The sequence below is a fragment of the Pseudorca crassidens genome, chromosome 7, assembly GCF_039906515.1.
Source record: "Pseudorca crassidens isolate mPseCra1 chromosome 7, mPseCra1.hap1, whole genome shotgun sequence".
Lineage (NCBI taxonomy): Eukaryota > Metazoa > Chordata > Mammalia > Artiodactyla > Delphinidae > Pseudorca > Pseudorca crassidens.
In genome coordinates, this window is record NC_090302.1 from 2,537,501 (window position 1) to 2,556,140 (window position 18,640).

The following is an 18,640-nucleotide window of genomic DNA, read 5'->3' on the forward strand; positions in this document are numbered from 1 at the left end:
GAAGCCACCTGCCACCAGCACAGGAGAGGGGAGATAGAAGGGGAGGAGAGGGGAGGTAGAAAGGGAGGAGAGGGGAGGTAGAAAGGGAGGAGAGGGGAGATAGAAAGGGAGGAGAGGGGAGGTAGAAAGGGAGGAGAGGGGAGGTAGAAAGGGAGGAGAGGGGAGGTAGAAAGGGAGGAGAGGGGAGATAGAAAGGGAGGAGAGGGGAGATAGAAAGGGAGGAGAGGAGAGAGGGCAGGGGGCGCACAGCTCCCCTCTCCCCCACCGCCTCCTCTGGCAGAGGTGTCTCCAGGGCTCCCTGGGAGGTTCTGAGGGCCAGGGATCAATGTCCTCTGAGACTGGCACCCAGGGCACATTTGGGAGCATGCGAACATTCAGAGGTTCCCAGAAGCACCTGGGGCCCAGAACATGGCAAAAGCCAGACTGGCCGCACCATGCAGGATGGGCTTGGGCATCAATGAGAAGCCCTGCTCCCAAGGCAAAGGGGGTCGGGACCCTCAGGTTATGCCTGTGCTACTTCACTTCATTCTCAGGCCACCCAAAACCTCCAGTCATGAGGAGTCCCATTTCACAGATGAGGCCACTGACGCTCAGGGCAATGAAGGAACCTACAAGTGTTGGGCTTCACAGCCAGGTCCGTGCACCACCCACTTGGTGCCTGGGGCCGTCTACTCACCTGGATCCCTTCAATGCGCTCGGTGACGACGTAGGCATGGTGCATGGCTACCAGCGGGACCTTGACGCCAGCCATCCGGCCCACGGCGCCTGCCCACACTCCTGCAGGCAGAGCAGACAGTTGAGCTCTGCTGGCACCTGGCGGGGGCCAGCCAGCTGGGCGCCTCTGCAGGCCTGTCTGCCATGGCAGTGACTCCCCAGGTCACGCCTGGGCCGCCACCCCTAAGTAAGGCCAGGTTTAGGGAGCAGCCAGGGTGGCCACTTGGGAGCCCAGAAGAAACGTGTTCCCACCTGCACAATTGACCACGCAGGGTGTCTGGATGGAGCCGTGCTCTGTCTCCACAGCCTCGACCCGCCGCACCCCAAAATCATCCGTCCGCACACTGATGCCTGTTACTGGGCAGTTCTCGATGACCTGAGAGCGAGAAGAGCTGCTTCCAAAGCCATGTGGGCGCTCTGAGCACTGACCACCTACCCTCTCCTACCTCCAGCCCAGGCGGTACCCGGGACACCTGCTTCTGCTCAGGCAGGCTTCATGTGACCCCACTGGGGAAATGGGGTGACCACAGGGTGGAAACTAACTCCACGTGTTCCTTGACTTGGAGAACTTGTCCCCCCAGACAGAGGCTTTTTTTGAGAAAAAGAAAAGAAAAGGAGGGCTCATTTGACGGACAGATGCTTGCGGTAAAAGGTCACATACAGTGCAGTTTGCTTCCGGTTGACTTACATATACATCTTCATAGAAAAGTACTTGCAGTAAAACTACAATGTCAACATTGGTTACCTCTGGGTGATCCTCATTTTTTCTGTCTTGCTTATTTGTCTTTTCTAATCTTTCCTACAACTATGTGTGTATTCGAGACAAAAGAAGATAAAATTTACAAGAAGAGATTTGGGGCGGGTTCACTCTTCCAGCAGGGCCAGACCTCGGGGAAGGGAGGAGAGCTGACCTGGGGGACAAACCTGAGGGCGGCCGGCCTCTGCAGGATCGGATTAGAGGCTCAGGTCCTATGTGGAGCAGAGAGAACGGCACGTGTTCTCTTGCCTTCTGGTCTTGGGGTTCTTAGGCAGGAGGGGTGGGCTGGGAGCAGGGGACCCAGGGCCGGAAGGCCATTGTACCTGTGCTCCGCGGGCAGTGGCGGCCCTGGTGAGGGCAGTACAGGTGCCGGCGGGGTCCATGGTGCCGTCATGAGGCACGTACAGGGTCCCATAGAGGTCATCCACATTCATCAGCGGATACAGGGCCTTGGTCTCTGCCGGGCTCAGCACGTGGGACTCCACGCCATAGGCCTTGCCCAACTGGGGGACCCAGAGGAAAGTACTTGAGCCCTTGGGGAGCAGACCCCCTTGGCCACTCTCCTCCCCATCTGGGCCTCCAAGGGTCAGTTCAGACCCTGTGTCCCCCAGGAACCCTTAGCCGGCCACCGTGCCCCAGCGGCCCCCGTCCCTCGGGCCAGCTCCGAGGAAGAGTAAGGAGCCCGGGTAGCGCTCGGAAGCAGGCTCTGGGGCCCTCCCGCCTCCCCCATCCAGCTCTAACATGAGCCATGTGATGTGGGGCAAGTTGCTAACGTCACCTGGGGGAATGGGGGTGATAATGGTTTACGGGGTTGACACCTTTAAAGAGCTTAGACCAGTCCCTGGCACATAAGGATCTACTGTATAACATAAATAAAAATAATCCCCGTAGGTCTGATAGTTTGAGCTTCAACCAGGTTTGACGGTCAGACCAGCTCCCCAGACGAGAGACCGCTGCAGGCCTCTGTCCCAGGCCCCGGACTGTGTGACAGACCACACCCCCGGCTCATTTGATTGGCCCAAGGGCAGCCAATCAAATGCCCCCAGGCATCCATCCATCGGGAAAGGCTCCGCCCAACTAGAGATGAGCTGAGCCAATCAGGTTCTCTCTCCGAGCAGTGGGAATGAAAAGCTGCAGAGGCCTCGCTCAGCACTTGAGCTGAAAGGTTGCCTGGGCACCTTTGGAGCCTCCATGGCAGCTGATGAGTGAGCAAGGCGGCGGGGGGGGGGGGGGGGGGGAGGTGGGGGGGAGAGGTGGGGGGAGTAGGCAGAGTGAGGCCACCTCCTAACCCCAGAGACCCAGCCCGTTCTAATGAAGCCAGGTGCCGCTGCTTCCGCCTGGGCAGAGGCACGCGGCATCCCTGTGACAATGTACCCCTGCTACCCACACAGGCCTCTCTGCTCGCTGGGCCCTGAGCCGCTCTTCAGTTGGTGCTCAATAAGGAATGAGCTGCTGGAGGAGCCAGTCTCAGCCACGCCCTGGAATTTGGGGTCCGGGCCTGGCTGCCCTGGGTGAAGAATCAACTCTCCACCCCAGCAGAGGGCCTTCCACAGCGGAAGGCTTTCTCTGCCGTCTCGCCCACAGTGGCGTTCCCTCAGCCCCGCCAGCGGTGCCGGGAGAAGGGTGGTCCTTCCTCCTGGGGACTGCAGTCTCTCATCATGCATCCTGACTCCTGTGAGCACCGTGCATGCCGATGACTCCCGGTTATCGGGCCTCTCCTGCCTCGAGGCTCGGCAAACGGTGCTGCGCAACGCAACGGTCCCATTTTAAAGGCGAGGATGCCGAGGCTCGGAGGCAACGCCGCTCGGCCCAGGTGGCCCGACCAGCAAGGGCAGCACCAGGGCTTGAACCCAGATCTGTCGGGGCTCCTTCCCTGTGCTACGCTGCCCCACCCACCACCGGCAGGGGGGCACACACCAACACGAGCCGCTCACTCGCCCGGGCGGGAGTGCACCCAGGACATGAGTCCCCGCCCCGGCAGGGGTGCACCCACCGACATGAGCCTCTTGTACTCATCCAGACGCTGCCGGTTGGACGCGATGAACAGGCCCCCGTTCTGGATCCAGCCCGTGTGCAGCCCCGTCTCCTCCCCCAGGTCGCGGCTCACCACGCGCCTCGTGTGGGCCAGAAGCTCCACCTCCACGTCGCTAGGCCGCAGCTGCCACAGCAGGCCTGACGGGGGAGGGGCGGGGCGCCGTCAGCCCCAGCACTGCAGTGCGGCACCCCGGCTCCTCCCAGCAGGCCCGGGCTCCTGAAGACCAGGCAGTGGGCGGGGAGCGTCTCTGCAGGCCATGGAGAGCCCCGAGCGGCTGATGAGCAGGAAGTGACGGGGTCAAAGCTGAGTTCCAGGACGTCGCCCTGGGGCAGCTCAGAGCGTGACGATACCCAAGGCTGCCATTTATGGAGCACCTCCTGTGTACTGAGCCTATCACTGGGTGACAGAGCGGTCCTGGGAGGCAGGCGTGACTATTTTATAGTGAAATTAAGGCAGCACCAAACGGTTCTGTGCCCAGGATCACAGGACGGGTGATGATGGGGCCGGGACCCCAACCCAGGACTGACTGAGGTCCAAAGGCAGCCCCTTCACCAGCAAAGCTGCTCCCTTCCAAGCAGAGTCTGGGGAGCGGGGGGGCCAGGGGAGAGGTAGCGGTGGGGGAGAGGCTGTGTGGGCCCAGCCGAGACAGGACGGTGGATAGGCAGGGGCAGTGGCGTGCAGGGCCGGCTGTGTCAGCTCTCAAGACACGTGATGCCTGAACCTCTTCCCAGCTCCACGTCCAGCAACATCAGGCTCACATTGGCCAAAGTGGGAGTGTTTTCCCCACAGAGCCTGGCAAACTCAACGCAGGGTTAAGGCAAAGGTTGGCTGCCCTGGGGACGTGCGCACAGTAGGTGCTTTTACTGTATGCCCACTGGCTAGCTGGCTGAGAACCATGGTGCCCACGGAGGACATCCCCGATGGCCCCTTCCCCGTCCATCCTCTGCACCCCGTGGACGGCGCTCACCCTGGGTAGCTCCGTCCAGGGAAGGGGCTTCTGCTCTTTGAATACACAGCTGCCTGGGCTCCCAGCTCTGGTCTCTGCTCTGCCCTCCAGGATCCCCCAGTCAGTGTCTGCTCCCTCCTCCCCTCCGCAGCTCTTCAGAGACTCAGGGGGCACGCAGGCTCACCTCAGAAGGACCCCACGTCTTTTCCCCATGTCCTCCCCCTCCAGCTCAGCTGCCTCTAACAGGCCTCCGGCTGCCAACCCAGAGCTGGCCCCTGGCTGAATCCAGTCCCTCCCGCCCCCACGTGCACCCAGGCCCCTACCCGCCGTGTGCCAGGTGGTCCCGGAGGTCAGCCGCTCCCGTTCCAGTAGCACCGCCCCGCTCACGCCCAGCTTGGCCAGGTGGTAGAGGGTCTGGCAGCCCAAGCTGCCCCCGCCGATGACCACCACATTGGCTGTGCTGGGCAGGGGCCGGCTTGGGCCCTGGGCGCCTGCCCGGGGGTCCCGGGCCTCTTTCAGGGTCTGCTGGTAGGGCACACTCTTCTCAGGGCTGGGCCGGGCCCCGCTGCTCAGGAGTCGCAGCCCCAGGCCCTGGGCAGGGCTCCGGCGAGGACAGGTGGCGGCCACACGCAGGGCTCGGCTCAGCAAGGCCATGGGGACTCGGCTCGAGCACCGCAGGGAGCTGGGGAGGGAATCGGGGCTGCCTGGGGCACAGAGGCTCTGTGCAAGCGAGCCCCAGGGTCCCTGTGCTGTCACCCTCCGGCCGTCCTCCTGCCACCCACCCACGTCACGTGTGCACCTGTGCCATTTGTCCACGTGTACTGAGGGCCTCGTACGCTACAGGCTCTGGCTGGGCCCAGGGGAGACCACGGTGGGGGCAGAAGGAGGGCAGTGTGCGTGGCGGGGCAGGGCTGCAGGGCCACAGGGTGGGTGGCGGAGAGCCTGGGGCAGGGACACCCAACCCTCCAGCCTGTACCCAACACGCCCTCCGGGGCAACTCCCGTCTCAGCCCCAGACAGAAGTTATTTCTGCCACGTTGACTCCACAGCCCTTTGGGACCCGAGGCAGAAGGTGAGCAACGCAGCGGCATCCAGGCCCCCGGCTCCCTCGGGCCATCTCGAATCCAGGTAGGGACTCGGAGGATGGGCAACCAGCCTCCCTCCTGCTCGGTGACCTCCCAGTAGCCTGCAGGGCTCACCTTGCATCCCTCCCCGGTCAGAAGAGCCTCATAATTCGAAGAAGAAAACTGTGACGGGGCCCCACCTTCTAAGGAGACAGGATGCAGCAGAGGTGTCTCCCCGGAGGCGAGGAACACAGGGGAAAGGACGCCTCAGAGAGGCTCCTGGGCCCAGTCGTGGGATCAGCAGGAAAAGTAAGAGGGGTTTGGCTGTGGCCGAGGGACTGAGGTGGGTCCCGCACCTACGTTAATAGCCGTGATTGGTATCACTTAGCCAGTTAATTAAGACCACTTCCATTTCCAAGCATGTGTCACACGGCAAGCCGGGAACCCGCGTTCTCTCTGCTCGGAAGTCAAGATGACTGTTGTCCCCATTTCACGGAGGGGGGAGACTGAGGCCCAAGGAAGCCCGCCAAGGTGACCAAGGTCACAGGGCCGCCGTGTGGCCAAGCCTGCTGGCTGTCCTGCCCCCTCCCGAACTCCCAGTCCGCAGACATCTCGGGGCCTGGTCTGGGGGAGGAGAGGCTGGGGGGGGACCCACTGCCACACCCTTTCCCGCCCTCACAGGTGGGCACTGCCCACCGCACCCCCTCCGCTCCCCCGCAGGCACCCGGGCTCTCAGGTTGGTCAGGGCTGCCCTGCCCTCACCACAGAGACCCCCCCCCCAGGGGGTAGGGGCAGAGGAGGGAGCAGGCAGGGGTGAGTTGAGGGGCTTCGGGGTGGGGGGTTGGAGGCTGGGGCCGGGCACCCCAGTCCCTCCGTCAGCTCTGCCCTGCTTCAGGCGCCCTGGGCACGGGGAGGTGCAGCCCAGCTCGTGTCTGCACTTACCTTTCCTCCTTGGAGTTCCTTAACCCTCCAGGAGCCGCCAACAGTGAGGACCTACTGTCAGAAACTCAGCGTCACGTGGGTGCCCGGGAAGCCTTTCCAAGGCCAGGCATCTGCCCACCCCCTGCCCCGCCCCCTCCTCCTGGCCTCTGACCCAGACTCCTTCTTCCCTCCCCCTGTGCCAACGCGGGGGCTGCCACGTGCTGCCACGTGCCCCTTCCCGGTGCATGGCCAGTCCCGTTCTCCCACCCAGGCTGGGTGTAGAGGGGGCACGGCCCCAGCAGGGGCAGCCCAGTGCCCTCCCGCCAGGGCAGCTGCTTCCACATTGATCTGCACTTCTGCCCCCTCCAACTCTCTCCCACCCGAGTCTGCAGCCTGACCATTCATTGCCAGGGTTCGGGGTCAGACAGACCGGGTTGGCCTCGTGCTGTTAAGCGGGGCGGCCCAGAGAAGCCCTCCCCGCAGGCGGTAGGATGACGGGCCCGGGGGTGGGGGGAGGGAGGGAAGGTCCAGGCACAGGCCTCAGCGGGAGAACAAGGGCTGGGAGGGTGCCCAGGCCCCCTGGCCTCCCCCAGAGTGTCCCATGGTCGTGCCCAGCCAGCTCTGGGCCTGTCCCCACCCCGCCAGCCCAGGGAAGGGCCTGGGCCCTGCCCTCCCGAGGGCTGTACCTCCGGCCGGCCACTGCCCCTGGGCCCCGAGTGGCCTGCCAGTGCCGGGCCCAGTGGCTGCAGCAGTGCCGTCACCTCCTTCCTCCCCAGCAACAGCCAGGCGGGAACCCAGGGCCAACCCCGCCCCCACCCCCCGCTGGCCCCGCCCCTGGAGGCGCTGCCAGCCCCCATCCCACCCCCACCCTTGGCTGGGGCAGGATGCACCGCCCACGGCCAGGCTTCTAGGAGGCGGGCCGGGCACAGCCAAGCGGGCAGTTCTGAGGGCAGCAGCGCCAGGGCAGGTGACCTCTCCCCCTCCTCCCTAAAACAGGGGTCACAGCGTTCTGCAGGTGAACCCGTGCACCCCTACCTGCCTGTGCCCGCCATGCTCCCCGTGCCAGAAGGGAGCTTAGCACGGCCAGGTGGGCAGAAAGTGCTGGGTCAGCAGCAGCGTCGTGCCGCGGCTGGGCTCCTTGGTGGGGTGATCCAGGGCCTTAGCACAGAGCTGCCTGTCCAGCCTCAGCTGCTCACCCCCAGGGAAGGGGCGCTCACTGCCCTCGGAGGCAGGTCAGGAAGTCTGGGTTGCCCGCACCACCAGCACTGGACAGCGCTCCTGACCTGTCTGCCCTCCAGAGCTCCCAGATCCTTCTGTTTCTGGGCGAGACATCCGTGAGCCTCTGGCTTTTCCACTTCACAGCGACCAGCTTCCCAGGGCAGGGATGCCTGCCTCCATTTGACTGTTGGGGGCACCAGGGCCCAGAGAGGGGAGCCAGCTTGCCTTGGGTCACACAGCAAGCTAGTGGGGGAGCCAGACCAAGCCTGCAGTCGGACAGACGGAGTGGGGCCTCAAGCTAGGTCTAGGGCGTCTGGTTTGTGCTCAGGCAGAAGATACCCAGAGGAGACGTCCAGAGGAAATCTGGAACGAGTAAGTACGTCCACCTCTGAATGTGCAAGGAATCAGAATAGGTGCTGATGTAAAATAGGACCTCCTCCTCCCACTGGGTCAAAGAAAGTATTTAAATTTCTGTCAGTGAACAAAATAGTAATGCCAGCTGCTAATACAGGGAGTGACGGAGGCACGATACTGTGATTAATACAGACAAACAAATATGTGTGTACTTACTCCCACTGAGCTGTCCAGCTGTCTTACTGCCAACTTGTCTGCCTCTACATTTACTGAGCACCTGCTGTGTGCAAAGAGCTGCGGGGGGACCCAGAGGCAACTGTGACCCATTCCCTGCCCTTGAGGGCCTCGGGGCCCAGGAGGAAGATGGAGGCAGGGAGGGGCGAGGCGGCCACGAGGCTGGCTGTGTTGGGGGGTGGTCCTGAACAAGCTGTTCTTCTTTCCAGCAGAGACCCAGGAGGCCGTCTCGGAGGAGGTGGCTGGGGGCTCTGGCCTATGTGCTGTCGCCATCATGGGGACAGAGACTGTCACTCACCCCCCCTTGGCCTCTCTGGAGGAAGGCTGGCTCCACCAGCACAAGGCTTCCCGGGGCAGTGCTGGGGTCCAGGGCAGAGAGGACAGCAGCCCGGTCACTCAGCAGATGGCAGGCTTGGCCTTGAAGCCCGAGGCAGCGGTGCCCTCCCTGGATGGGGTGAAGGGCAGGTCAGAGAGGGCTAGGAAGGAGCATGACCATGTCCTCCTCAGACCCGTAGACACGAGATGCCCAGGCGAGGGACACAGTAGTCACTGCAGCCCCAGGACAGCAGCCGAGGCAGCCCAGACCTCTCTTGCCCTCTGCTCAAAGACAGGCAGCTGTTGCAAAATTGTCCCAAGCAAGCGGGCAGCACAGTCCCCCTAGACTTTGGACGAGGGGTGGTGGCTGGAGGCCTGGGCTTGCCTGTGGGTCAGCGTTGTAGGATTCGTCATCGATTGGGTGCTGCTTGGGTCTGGAAGAGGGCCAAGGTCAAGAGGTGGGCAGGCTCCAGCTAGGGGCCCTGGGCCAGGGTCCTGCTGCCAGGCTGCTGCGCCATCTGGGCTGGTCTCCCTTCGAGGAGCCTCTTTCCCCATCTGGGAAGCAGGGACTGGAACCCCCGGGCTGTCAGTTTCAGGGAATTTTTGTAAGTTTCTCTGCATGTTATTACCAGGCCTGAGACACCTCCTTCTGGCCCAGACTGGCCCTCTCCACAGCCCCGGCCAGCCCTCCACACCCACCTGCTGGCCAGGCTCCCAGGGCAGAGGGAGGCGTCTGCAGGCCGCCCTCTGACTGGGCAGACGTCCAGGGTGGAGCAAGGGGACTGGCCAGAGGAGGAGGTTCCTCCTCGGAGCTCTGCGTGTGGCCCTGCAGAGGAGGGACATTAAGTAACCAGCCAACAGTACCTGGCCACATCTGACCCAGCCACACCTGGTACCGGCCCCATTTGTCCCTGAGCCTTGCCCCAGGGCACACCTATGGGGGGGGCGTGAGGGGGGCCAGCAGTGTGCTGAGTGCTTCGTGTGTGTCATCTCAGGGGAGGGAGGAACACTGTTGCCCATTGTGGAGATGAGAAAAGCAAGACAGAACACAGCTAATGGGCACCAGACCCGGGCAATTCATGGACCAGGGAAGTTTCCAGAACAACTGTTGAGGGCTGCATTTGCACTGCCAAGATTTTATTTTTCCAATAAGAACCTTAAAAAAAAAAAAAATGACATCAACTCCCTGCCCATGCCTTCGTGAAGACAATGTTTTATTATCTGGGGGTAAGTGGTGGTCCTTCCAGAGAGGCAGGTGGGTGCCCCTCCCCCTAGACGCACATGCCGACGGCAGGTGAGGACGGCTGCGGGCTGCAGCCACCTGGGCCCTACCTCCACGCACACACAGCGGGGCCTTGAGGCTCCCACTTCACTCCGTCATTTCTTTCCAACGTTATTTGTGATGGAAACAAATGTAGGGCTGGAACTGGTCACTCCGGCCGCTGAGCCCGTGTGGGCGGGGCCAGCACCAAGATCCAGACAGCAGGGGAGAATGGGCCTTCCCAGGAAACATCGTCCCCTGGTGGCCACATGTGAGTATGACACCCCCGGGAACGCTGGACCCAGAGACTGGGGATGCAGCCCCCTGGACAGGGACTGTCCCCAAAAGGGGACCTGCAGACGGGCAGGGAGGTGGATCCCCACTGGGAGTGACAGCCTGGGCTCTGTCTGACTGTCCCGTTGTCCTCCACACGGAACACTCCCCTGGCAGGGAGCTTCCTTACTGAATACCGCCGGCTATCTCTGAGTGCTGTGTGAGTGTCCCCCTCTGCGACTGGGATGTGTCCACTTCTCCCCATAATTCTGTGGGTTTTTGCTTTATGTATTTTGAAGCTATGCTGTGAAGTGTATTAACCTCCAGGACTGTCATAGCTAATCGTTGTTAGCGAGCATCCTTCTGCAGTGGGGTGCCGCTAAACGTTTAACACTTGGCTCTCCAAGCGGGGAGCGCTGGCTGACTTCTGCCGTGTACATGCCCCCACCAGGGCCAATTTCAACCTGCCGATGAGAAGGACGCCACCGAATAGAGACCTGGGAAGAGGCTACACCCTCAGCTCCCATGAGCTGGCACCAGCCGGTTCCAGTGCGCCCACATAGGTTTTAGGTGCATGTGTGGGTTCTCTTTTTCTAGGGAAAGGAAAAGATCAAAACTAAATTGTTAAGGAAAATAAATTCATCAACTTGTGACTAAGGAACAGGAGTCTGAGTTAACCCACAAGGGTTGTAAAACCTTCTCAGTAAAGCTCCCCAGTGCCACCCACCCAGAGCAGGGGGAACCAGCCACCCTAAGACAGCATCTGAGCCAGAGCCGTCATTTTAAAACCCTGTAATCTGTGCGCATTTAATACATTTGTAATTTTCTTGGAAAATTTGGAAAAATTACTTTTCCAACTTGGAAAAATTACTTTTTTTTTTTTTTTTTGTGGTACGTGGGCATCTCACTGTTGTGGCCTCTCCCGTCGCGGAGCACAGGCTCCAGACACGCAGGCTCAGCAGCCATGGCTCACGGGCCCAGCCGCTCCGCGGCATGTGGGATCCTCCCGGACCGGGGCACGAACCTGCGTCCCCTGCATCGGCAGGCAGACTCTCAACCACTGCGCCACCAGGGAAGCCCCGGAAAAATTACTTTTTTAAAAAACAAACAGAGGCCACACACTTTATGTCTGAATATTTTAATTTTGGCTCGTCGCGCAGGGCTCGTCGCGCAGCATGAGGGATCTCAGTTCCCCAACCGGGGATCAAACGCGTGCCCCCTGCAGCGGAAGCGCAGAGTCCTAACCACTGGACCGCCAGGGAATTCCAAAATGACATTTTAAATAGATAAGTTGAAAATGCTTAACGGAGACATAAAACTTTTGTTCAAGGAATCAATGTTTTGTTCCAGCCTGAAAGAAGGACTATGTGTGAAAAGAACAGCTACTTCCAGCCCTCTGCTTTTGCAATGCAAGCTATCAAGGTCACAAATTTTGGTTCAAGTTCAGCTTTAGTATTAGTCGACAAGTTTTGTTATGGAGTATTTTTTTTTAAATTTATTTTATTTTTGGCTGCGTTGGGACTTCGTTGCTGTGCGTGGGCTTTCTCTAGTTGCGGCGAGCGGGGGCTGCTCTTCGTTGCGGTGCGCGGGCTTCTCACTGCAGCGGCTTCTCTTGTCGCGGAGCACGGGCTCTAGGCGCGTGGGCTTCAGTAGTTGTGGCTCAGATTAGACAGAATCAGAGAAAGAGTAGCCCCTCCTGCACCCCAGGATCTGCAGGGCAGGGCAGTGAGCATTCCCAGACAACTCCCATAAGCACTGGAACCCAAGGAGTTTGCTTGCACTTCTCCCTCTGACAAGGCCATTTTCTCCTGCTCCTACTATAAGAAGGTAGCCTTAGGGTAGGGGTGACGGTGTCATCCTCTGGAATGCAAACACACTGTGTCTCCGCCAGCAACACTGCCTTCTAGGCTCGCCTTGCAAACGTCTCCCAACAGTGCTTCTTCCTTGACCCACGCCATGTCATGCTGTGGTGTCCAGTCTCAGCCCAGCTGTCCGATGGTCCCAAAGTTTGATGACAGGTCTAGAAGCTTCGTTTGTCTAACTGGCTTGGTTATTTTTCACGGTTCCTTGGCCATTACACACAGTTCCGATCCCTTTTAGGCTGATTTTAAGCACAATTATTTTGTAGTCTGCTTGTGGATCCAATGCAGTGGCCTGTGGTTTTTGCTACCCATTTCCTTGTTACCTATGCTTTGGGACAGTGAGTGTGTATTTCTTGGAACTTTCCCTCAGGGACTATTTGAGGCTGAAATTGAAAGCGGATTCTTCCAGAGATGATTTGCGTTTCCTTTTTCCGGGCAATCAGGCGTATCCACAACCTGTGATCCTGCTTTACGCTCTCAGCTCCTGGTTTTTCAGACCCGCAGGCAGTGCAAATTCAGGCGGCAACCTTCTTAGGTGCCAAGTTAGAGTTACACATGGTATGTGTTCCTAGGGCTGATGTAACAAAGGACCACAAACAACAGCGATTTATTCTCACAGTTCTGGAGGCCAGCAGTCCGAGATCAAGGTGTCAGCAGGGCCGGCCGCTTCTAAGGGCCCTAAAGGAGGACCTGCTTCCGTCTCACAGCCTGTTCTCCCTGTGTGCACGTCTGTCTCTCTGTCCAAATTTCCCCTTTTTATAAGGATACCAGTCATATTGGATCAGGGCCCACGCTCGTGATCTCATCTCAACATGACTACACCTGCAAGGACCCTATTTCCAAATCTGGTCACTTTCACAGGTACTGGGACTTCATTGTATCTCTTTGGGAGGGATAGAGTTGGACCCATAACACGTCCTCAGGGAAGTTTTTGCTTCTCCCTCCACCCATTGTCAAGGTCCAAGAAAAAGAATTTTCTCTGCCGTCCATGATGGCTGTGGTGGCTACAGCCGTGGTGAGCTCCCAGTCGTCTTGACGTGTAGAGTGAGGGCCACTGGGGTCCCAGCTTCAAGAAAGAGCTCACCTATTAGATTTGGTACTTTGGTGGGGGGCTGGGCTTTGTCCCCTCTCCTCCACACCCAGCCGGGCTCTATGAACTGGTGGTACTCAAGCTCTCACTAGGTTGGGCGAGGGAGTCAGCTGACCTCTCTGGACTCCTGCCTACACTCACCTTTTGGCTTCTGAGTGTTTCTTCTTCATTACCGGCTCACTGATGAAATCAGAAACACTTTCCCACCGCTTTTGTTGTGCTTACAAGAGAGACCGGTCAGAGTATCCAACGTACCGTTGTAGGCCGAATAATGCCCCCCCCCCCCCCCAGAGACGGACGGCCACATCCTAATGTCCGGCACCTGTGACCACGTTACCTCTCACGGCAAGAGGGACTTTGCAGGTGTGATGACAGCGAAGGACCTTGAGATGGATTATGTGGGCGGGACCCATCTGATCACGTGTCCTTAAAAGTGGAGAACCTTTCCCAGCTGTGGTCAGAGGGAGACAGAGAGATGTGACCACAGAAGGGTCGGCTATACAACCCTGCTGGCTTTGAAGACGGAAGAAGGGGTTATGGTCCAGGGAATGCAGACGGCTTCTAGAAGCCGGAAAGGCCAGGAACAGATTCTCCCCTAAAGCCTCCAGAAAGGAACAGCCCCGTGCAGCACCTTGATTTCAGCCCAGGGGGACCTGTGTGGGGCTCCTGTAACCCACGGAACCCTACGACGACAGCGTGTGCTGGTAATTTGTCATGGCAGCAACAGAAAGCCCATCTCCCCACCCACCGCCGGAAACAGACACCAAGCCTCTTCTTTTCAGGCAGCGCCCATCACCTCTGCATGAGCTGTGATGAAACTGGACTATTTGCTCTTCCCTACCCTTCCTCTCTCATCTCCATCCAACTTTAGTTCGTTATCTCTTCTTTCTTAGTGTTTATCTTTATGCTGTTCAGCATACTTACGCCTCTATTAGTTTTCAGGTTTCAAGACCAGGTCTTGACTTCTACCTGGAAAAGATGAGAAAACCAGTGCACCTATGCTGCCTCTCACCTCCTGTCTTTTTCTCTTCCCGGCGCTTTCCTGAAATCATTTTGACATTCGTTCTCTCTAAGGGACAGGGTTCAGAATCGTTATATTAGGTTCTGAAACCGAATCTTCACCTTGTCTGAGACGTGTTCCTGCAGATAGAGGTTCAACATCCCCCCGACCCTGCGGTGGAGGATTCCCCCTCCTCCGGCTCCAGGTTGGACCCCGGTCGTTTCTGTAAGCAGCGCTCCCACGCGGGACAGTCCCTGAGAGGCTGCGGGTGGGACGTGGCCTCCTTGCTGCCTCCCGTTTAGACGCCGTGAGCACGAAGCCTTGGGCGCACTGACGGGCGGAGGTCCAGGGCAAACCCAAGCTGTTCTCCCGGTTAAGGCACCTGATCTTTCGCTTGCTGCCCTATGGATTTTATTTTCTCTTTGAAGCCCAGGGTTAACCATTCTGTGTTAATTCATTCTTTTATTTCTGGAAAGTTTAAAAAAAACACATTGAAATATTTGTCCTGGTCCGTGATCGTGTTTCGATCCACGTGTGTTAGAGTTCCCTGGCCTGTGAGGACCTGTGGCTGATGCCGTGCGTGTTAGAATCCCAGGTCCCAACCCAACCCCAGCTGGCCCGAGAGCCTAGAGGCTGCCCTGGCGTTGGCTCCCGGGAGCTGCTCTGCTCCAGGTCTCTGCTCTCCGGGATGGGCCCCTTCTCTCAAGCTCAGCCTTGCATTCTGTGTCTTCCAGGGTGTTCCTGTCAGCAGTGGTGGAGTGGCGGGCAGAGGCGTCCACGTCACCTCAGCAAATGGGTTGTTTCCTTCTTTCACCCAGGGAGTGTTTCTCAGACTCTGGACACAAGAGGCCTCCACGGTGGCCCTGCCCAAGGGGAGTCTGCGGTCGTCAGAATCAAGGGGCAGGACACTCAGTGCCCCTAAGAGCCCGCAGGCAGCCACCCTCAGAGACCGGGAGCACACGGCTCCCACCTGCTTCCCAGCGTCTGGGGTAACCTCAGGCGGGCAGGCCTGTCCTCGCTGGGCCTGCAGCCTGTCCACACGCAGGCCTGGGGCTTCCCACCCTTTTCCAGTCTGGGCCCCTCAGCGGGTGCTGCTGGTGCCCTCCCCAAGGGCCCCCAGCCCCATGTTCACCCGCAGCTGCCCCTCAGGCTGCCACAGCTCTCTGCTCCCCGGCCTGGAGCTTTCTCCAGGGCCGTCCAAGCTCAGGGCAGCTGAGTGCCGGCCCAGGGGCTGGTCAGCGAGGGTCTGGGCCTTTCCATCCCCTACGTGTGGACACGAGAATTCAGAACTAGAGGCTGGTTCTCGGGGAGGCGGTATGGGAACACCTGGCCTCTCGGGGGACTCAGGCCTGAGAGATTCTCAGAGAGGGGGCGGTCCGCCCATCTGGTTCTCGGGGCACCAGCTTAAGCCAGGCTCCGAGTCTCCCTCGGCCCTCACCGCCCCAAGGTGGGTCCCGTCCGGTCCCATCTCTGCAGTAACAAGACCCAACATTCTCCAGGCTGTGCACCCAGCCCAGGTCCTGCATCTGCAGCCCCCGGTGTGGCCAGGAGTGGCCACATGCCCAAGCCTGGGTAGGGAGAGTAAGGGGAAGCGCTGTGTCGGCTTCTGCATCTGCCCACAGCCTCGATGGCAGCAGCTCTGGCAGCCACCTTGGACCACGAGGTAACAATGAGGAAGGAAGCGCGTGCTGAAGATGAGGGGAGTCTGGGGTGTGGCGGGGGCCCCAAGCCACCCTGGGCTACCACCTCTGCACTGCTTCCCCGTAAGGGAGAAGGAAGTCTCTAACGCACTGTTCTGATTTCCTCTACCACAGGCCACAGAGTCACCCTCCGGAGAGATTATTTTTATCTCCAACACATATATATAAAGAAACATGCTCAGGAGGTGAAGGACATGCCCAAGTGGCAGGGCTGGGGTTTGAATCCCGTCCCAACAGAAGACAGTGACACCCGCCTCTGAGAGCTGCTGGAGGGGTCACAGGGCACTGCATAGGAAGCCCGTGACCTGGGCCGGTCTGGAGGTGCCTGGTCCGTGGCCCGGCGTCACTGTCGCCCAGACCCCCAGCGGGTGGCTGAGGCCGAGCCCCCCCAAGGCCCATGTCTGACCCAGGCCACCGCCCCCTGGGCCGACAGTATCCGGACGGGGCAGACCCTTCTGGACACACAGGAATCCAGCCAGTCCCTCCTCCCCAGCATGAAAGGCCAGCCACTCCTGCAGAAAAGAACTCAGGTTTATTTGTGGTAGAAACCGTGGTCTGAAAAAAACCTATTGGCAAATGTACAGTTTGCGTTCTGTTTGGGGTCCCCACCAGCTGCGGGACCCCCAGATCCCTGACCCGCATGCGTCGGGCTCCTAAGTGTTCACAGCTAATCTCAGGCCCCAGGTCCGAAGCCCCGCCAGAGGGCGTCCCATCTCCTGCTGCAACCACCCGCGTCCCAGCCTGTGCCCGGCCCTCCTCCCCTGCTGCTTCCTGCAGTGCAAAAACTAACCCAACCAAGACAAGCTCCCTAACACACAAAAACAAAGCAAAACAGTCACAAGAACCAGGGTTCTAAATTAGGTTTTCTCAGTGTCCTTTGTTATCACGACGCCTTGTTTCATGATGACCTCAAATATACATTATTTTCTTGCTATTATAAAATCTCTTCCTTATTATCCACAGATATATAAAGGGAGTTTTGGAGGCAATAACTACCAACCTGTTTTTCCCTTAAAAAGCAAACAAGGCAAACCAAAACCAAAACGAAACGAAACAAGACCCTAAAACAACATCAGTAACAGAAACCAAAGCTTTTCCCACAACCGTAAACACGAAAGGCGCTGGCCGGCTGGTCTTCTCCCCTCCCGTCCCGGGCTCACAGCTGGGCCAGCTGCGCCGAGGTCACGTGCAAAGTGCTGGGTGCACCCTGACAAGGATTTGGGTCTGCTCTCTCCGTGGAAAATCCCTCCCTCCCCCGCTTTGCCCACCGCCCCCCAAATACAATCCTGTGACCCTCATTTCCCAAAAGCCTTTGCGGGCTGCCTTGTCTCTCCTGCCTGCACACGCCCTCTCAGACCCCTCCCTATCTCCTCCCCACGCCAGGATGCTGCTGTGTTGAGCTGAGGCTGGAGATCGCAAGGCTGACCTCAGAGGAACCCCAGGGTGCAGTGTGGCCACCAGCGCCCACCCCGGCAGGGGCCAGCCTTGGCAACGCCCGACCTTGTGCAGCTGACCGAAGGGAAAGGGGGACCCGCGAAGCCCACGCTGCACCCGTAGCTTTGGCACGGAACTCGGAGGGGACAGCGTCACTGGGTCTCAGGCGGCATCCGGGCGGAGAGAAGAGGGTCCGGCCAAGCCAGCCAGAGGTCAAGGGCCAGGCGGGGTGCGGAGGGCGAGCTCGGGGGTGGAGCTTCCCCAAGAGCACTGACCTCGGGCTGTGGCCGCAGGCCCTGTTTCGTGGGCTGCAAGAGCCCTTGGAAGGAAGACTTGCCGAGGGCTAGAACCGACATCTGTGCAAAGGCTGGGAAGACCCTCAGGGACCCCCCTGCAGGACACGGGACACCCAGAGGGCCCGCCTGCTTGGGGGCGGTGGCGGGGGGCCTCCTTCTGGAGAGGAAAGTGAACAGCAGAGACCAGGCCAGCGGAAAGCCCCCTCTGCTTCCCGCCCACGGGAGGGCTGGCAAACCATGTATCCACCCGGCAGCAGGACAGGACAGACACGCACCAAGGGCTCAGGGCAAAGGACAGTACCACTGACTGGGGAGCGGGGTCGGCAGCGTCAAGGTTCCCAAGGCTCCCCCCCCAGGGTCTCTGCACACCCCCGGTGCAGAGGGACAGCAGGGGGCCGGGGGGCCGCACAGGCCCCGGCGATGCTCCCTCCCTCTGTCCCCGAGCACAGCAGCCTGGCTCTGGGCCCTTCCGCCTCCCCCTGGGAGCAGCAGGGCGGAGGGTCCAGAGGCTGAGCAGAAGGGAGCAAGGGGAAGGTCCCCAGCCCTCCCTGGGACAGCATATGCCATTCAAACCTAAGCTCCTGCAGGCCATCTCGACAGGACAAGGCAAGGTGAGCTCTGGCCTCAGCTGTCGCCCAGAGCCTGGCTCGGGACGCCGCAGGCGCTCCCTCTACTCGGCCCTCCGGTGGTGAAGCCAAGCAGGGCTGGCCCCGATCTCCTGTATGTACAAGCGGCGCAGCCAGGACAGGCCACCGAGGGCAGGCTGACGGTGGGCGGATCACACGCAGGGTTCTCAACACCCTCCCCATCCCCACGGGCTGTTGAAGACGGGAAGGTTGGTGGGCATTTCCCCTCTGAGTCTCAGAGCTGGAGACAGGCTTCAGCACCGGAGCGACTCTTCCAAGAAAATCGGCGAGTCCTGTCCGCGTCCTTGCTGTCACTGGATGCCCTCTTCTTCTACGTACGTTGAAGGAAACCAGCCAATCTGAGAAAGACGACAGACTCACGTTAAGAGTGTGTGAAGGGTGAGGGCAAGTGGAGGTCTGTGGAGGTGGGCGATTCTTTAAGAGGCTGGCGTCCTAAGAAAGGCCCACCCCCCAAGAGAGGCCCTGGAGAAGAGGCAGAGAGCCTAGCGGAGCCGAGGCCCAGGAGCAGGGGTGACCCTGA

At 59.8% G+C, this 18,640-nt stretch overlaps 2 protein-coding genes across 15 annotated transcripts in view; both read right to left on the reverse strand.

Annotated features, from left to right (window-relative positions):
* Positions 1–7,208, reverse strand: part of SARDH (sarcosine dehydrogenase) — a 64,484-nt gene extending 57,276 nt beyond the window's left edge. Inside the window, exons 1-8 of one of the 4 annotated variants that reach the window (XM_067742715.1) lie at positions 7,123–7,147; positions 6,458–6,511; positions 5,716–5,871; positions 4,776–5,134; positions 3,465–3,643; positions 1,795–1,974; positions 967–1,090; positions 677–777 (exon numbers count right to left, since the gene is read on the reverse strand). In XM_067742715.1, coding sequence (XP_067598816.1) covers positions 677–777; positions 967–1,090; positions 1,795–1,974; positions 3,465–3,643; positions 4,776–5,106 — 915 coding nt within the window. In that variant the 5' untranslated portion in view covers positions 5,107–5,134; positions 5,716–5,871; positions 6,458–6,511; positions 7,123–7,147. Of the gene's footprint in view, positions 1–676; positions 778–966; positions 1,091–1,794; positions 1,975–3,464; positions 3,644–4,775; positions 5,135–5,715; positions 5,872–6,457; positions 6,531–7,122 lie in introns of those variants that run through there. The other 3 variants (XM_067742713.1, XM_067742716.1, XM_067742714.1) reach the window with 3 other exon arrangements.
* Positions 7,209–16,256: 9,048 nt separating this feature from the next.
* Positions 16,257–18,640, reverse strand: part of VAV2 (vav guanine nucleotide exchange factor 2) — a 178,001-nt gene continuing 175,617 nt past the window's right edge. For 7 of the 11 annotated variants that reach the window (XM_067742775.1, XM_067742774.1, XM_067742779.1 and 4 more), the window contains one exon: positions 18,267–18,458. In XM_067742775.1, the coding sequence (XP_067598876.1) occupies positions 18,411–18,458 (48 nt within the window). In that variant the 3' untranslated portion in view covers positions 18,267–18,410. Of the gene's footprint in view, positions 18,459–18,640 lie in introns of all 11 variants that reach the window. The other 4 variants (XM_067742772.1, XM_067742773.1, XR_010944761.1 and 1 more) reach the window with 2 other exon arrangements.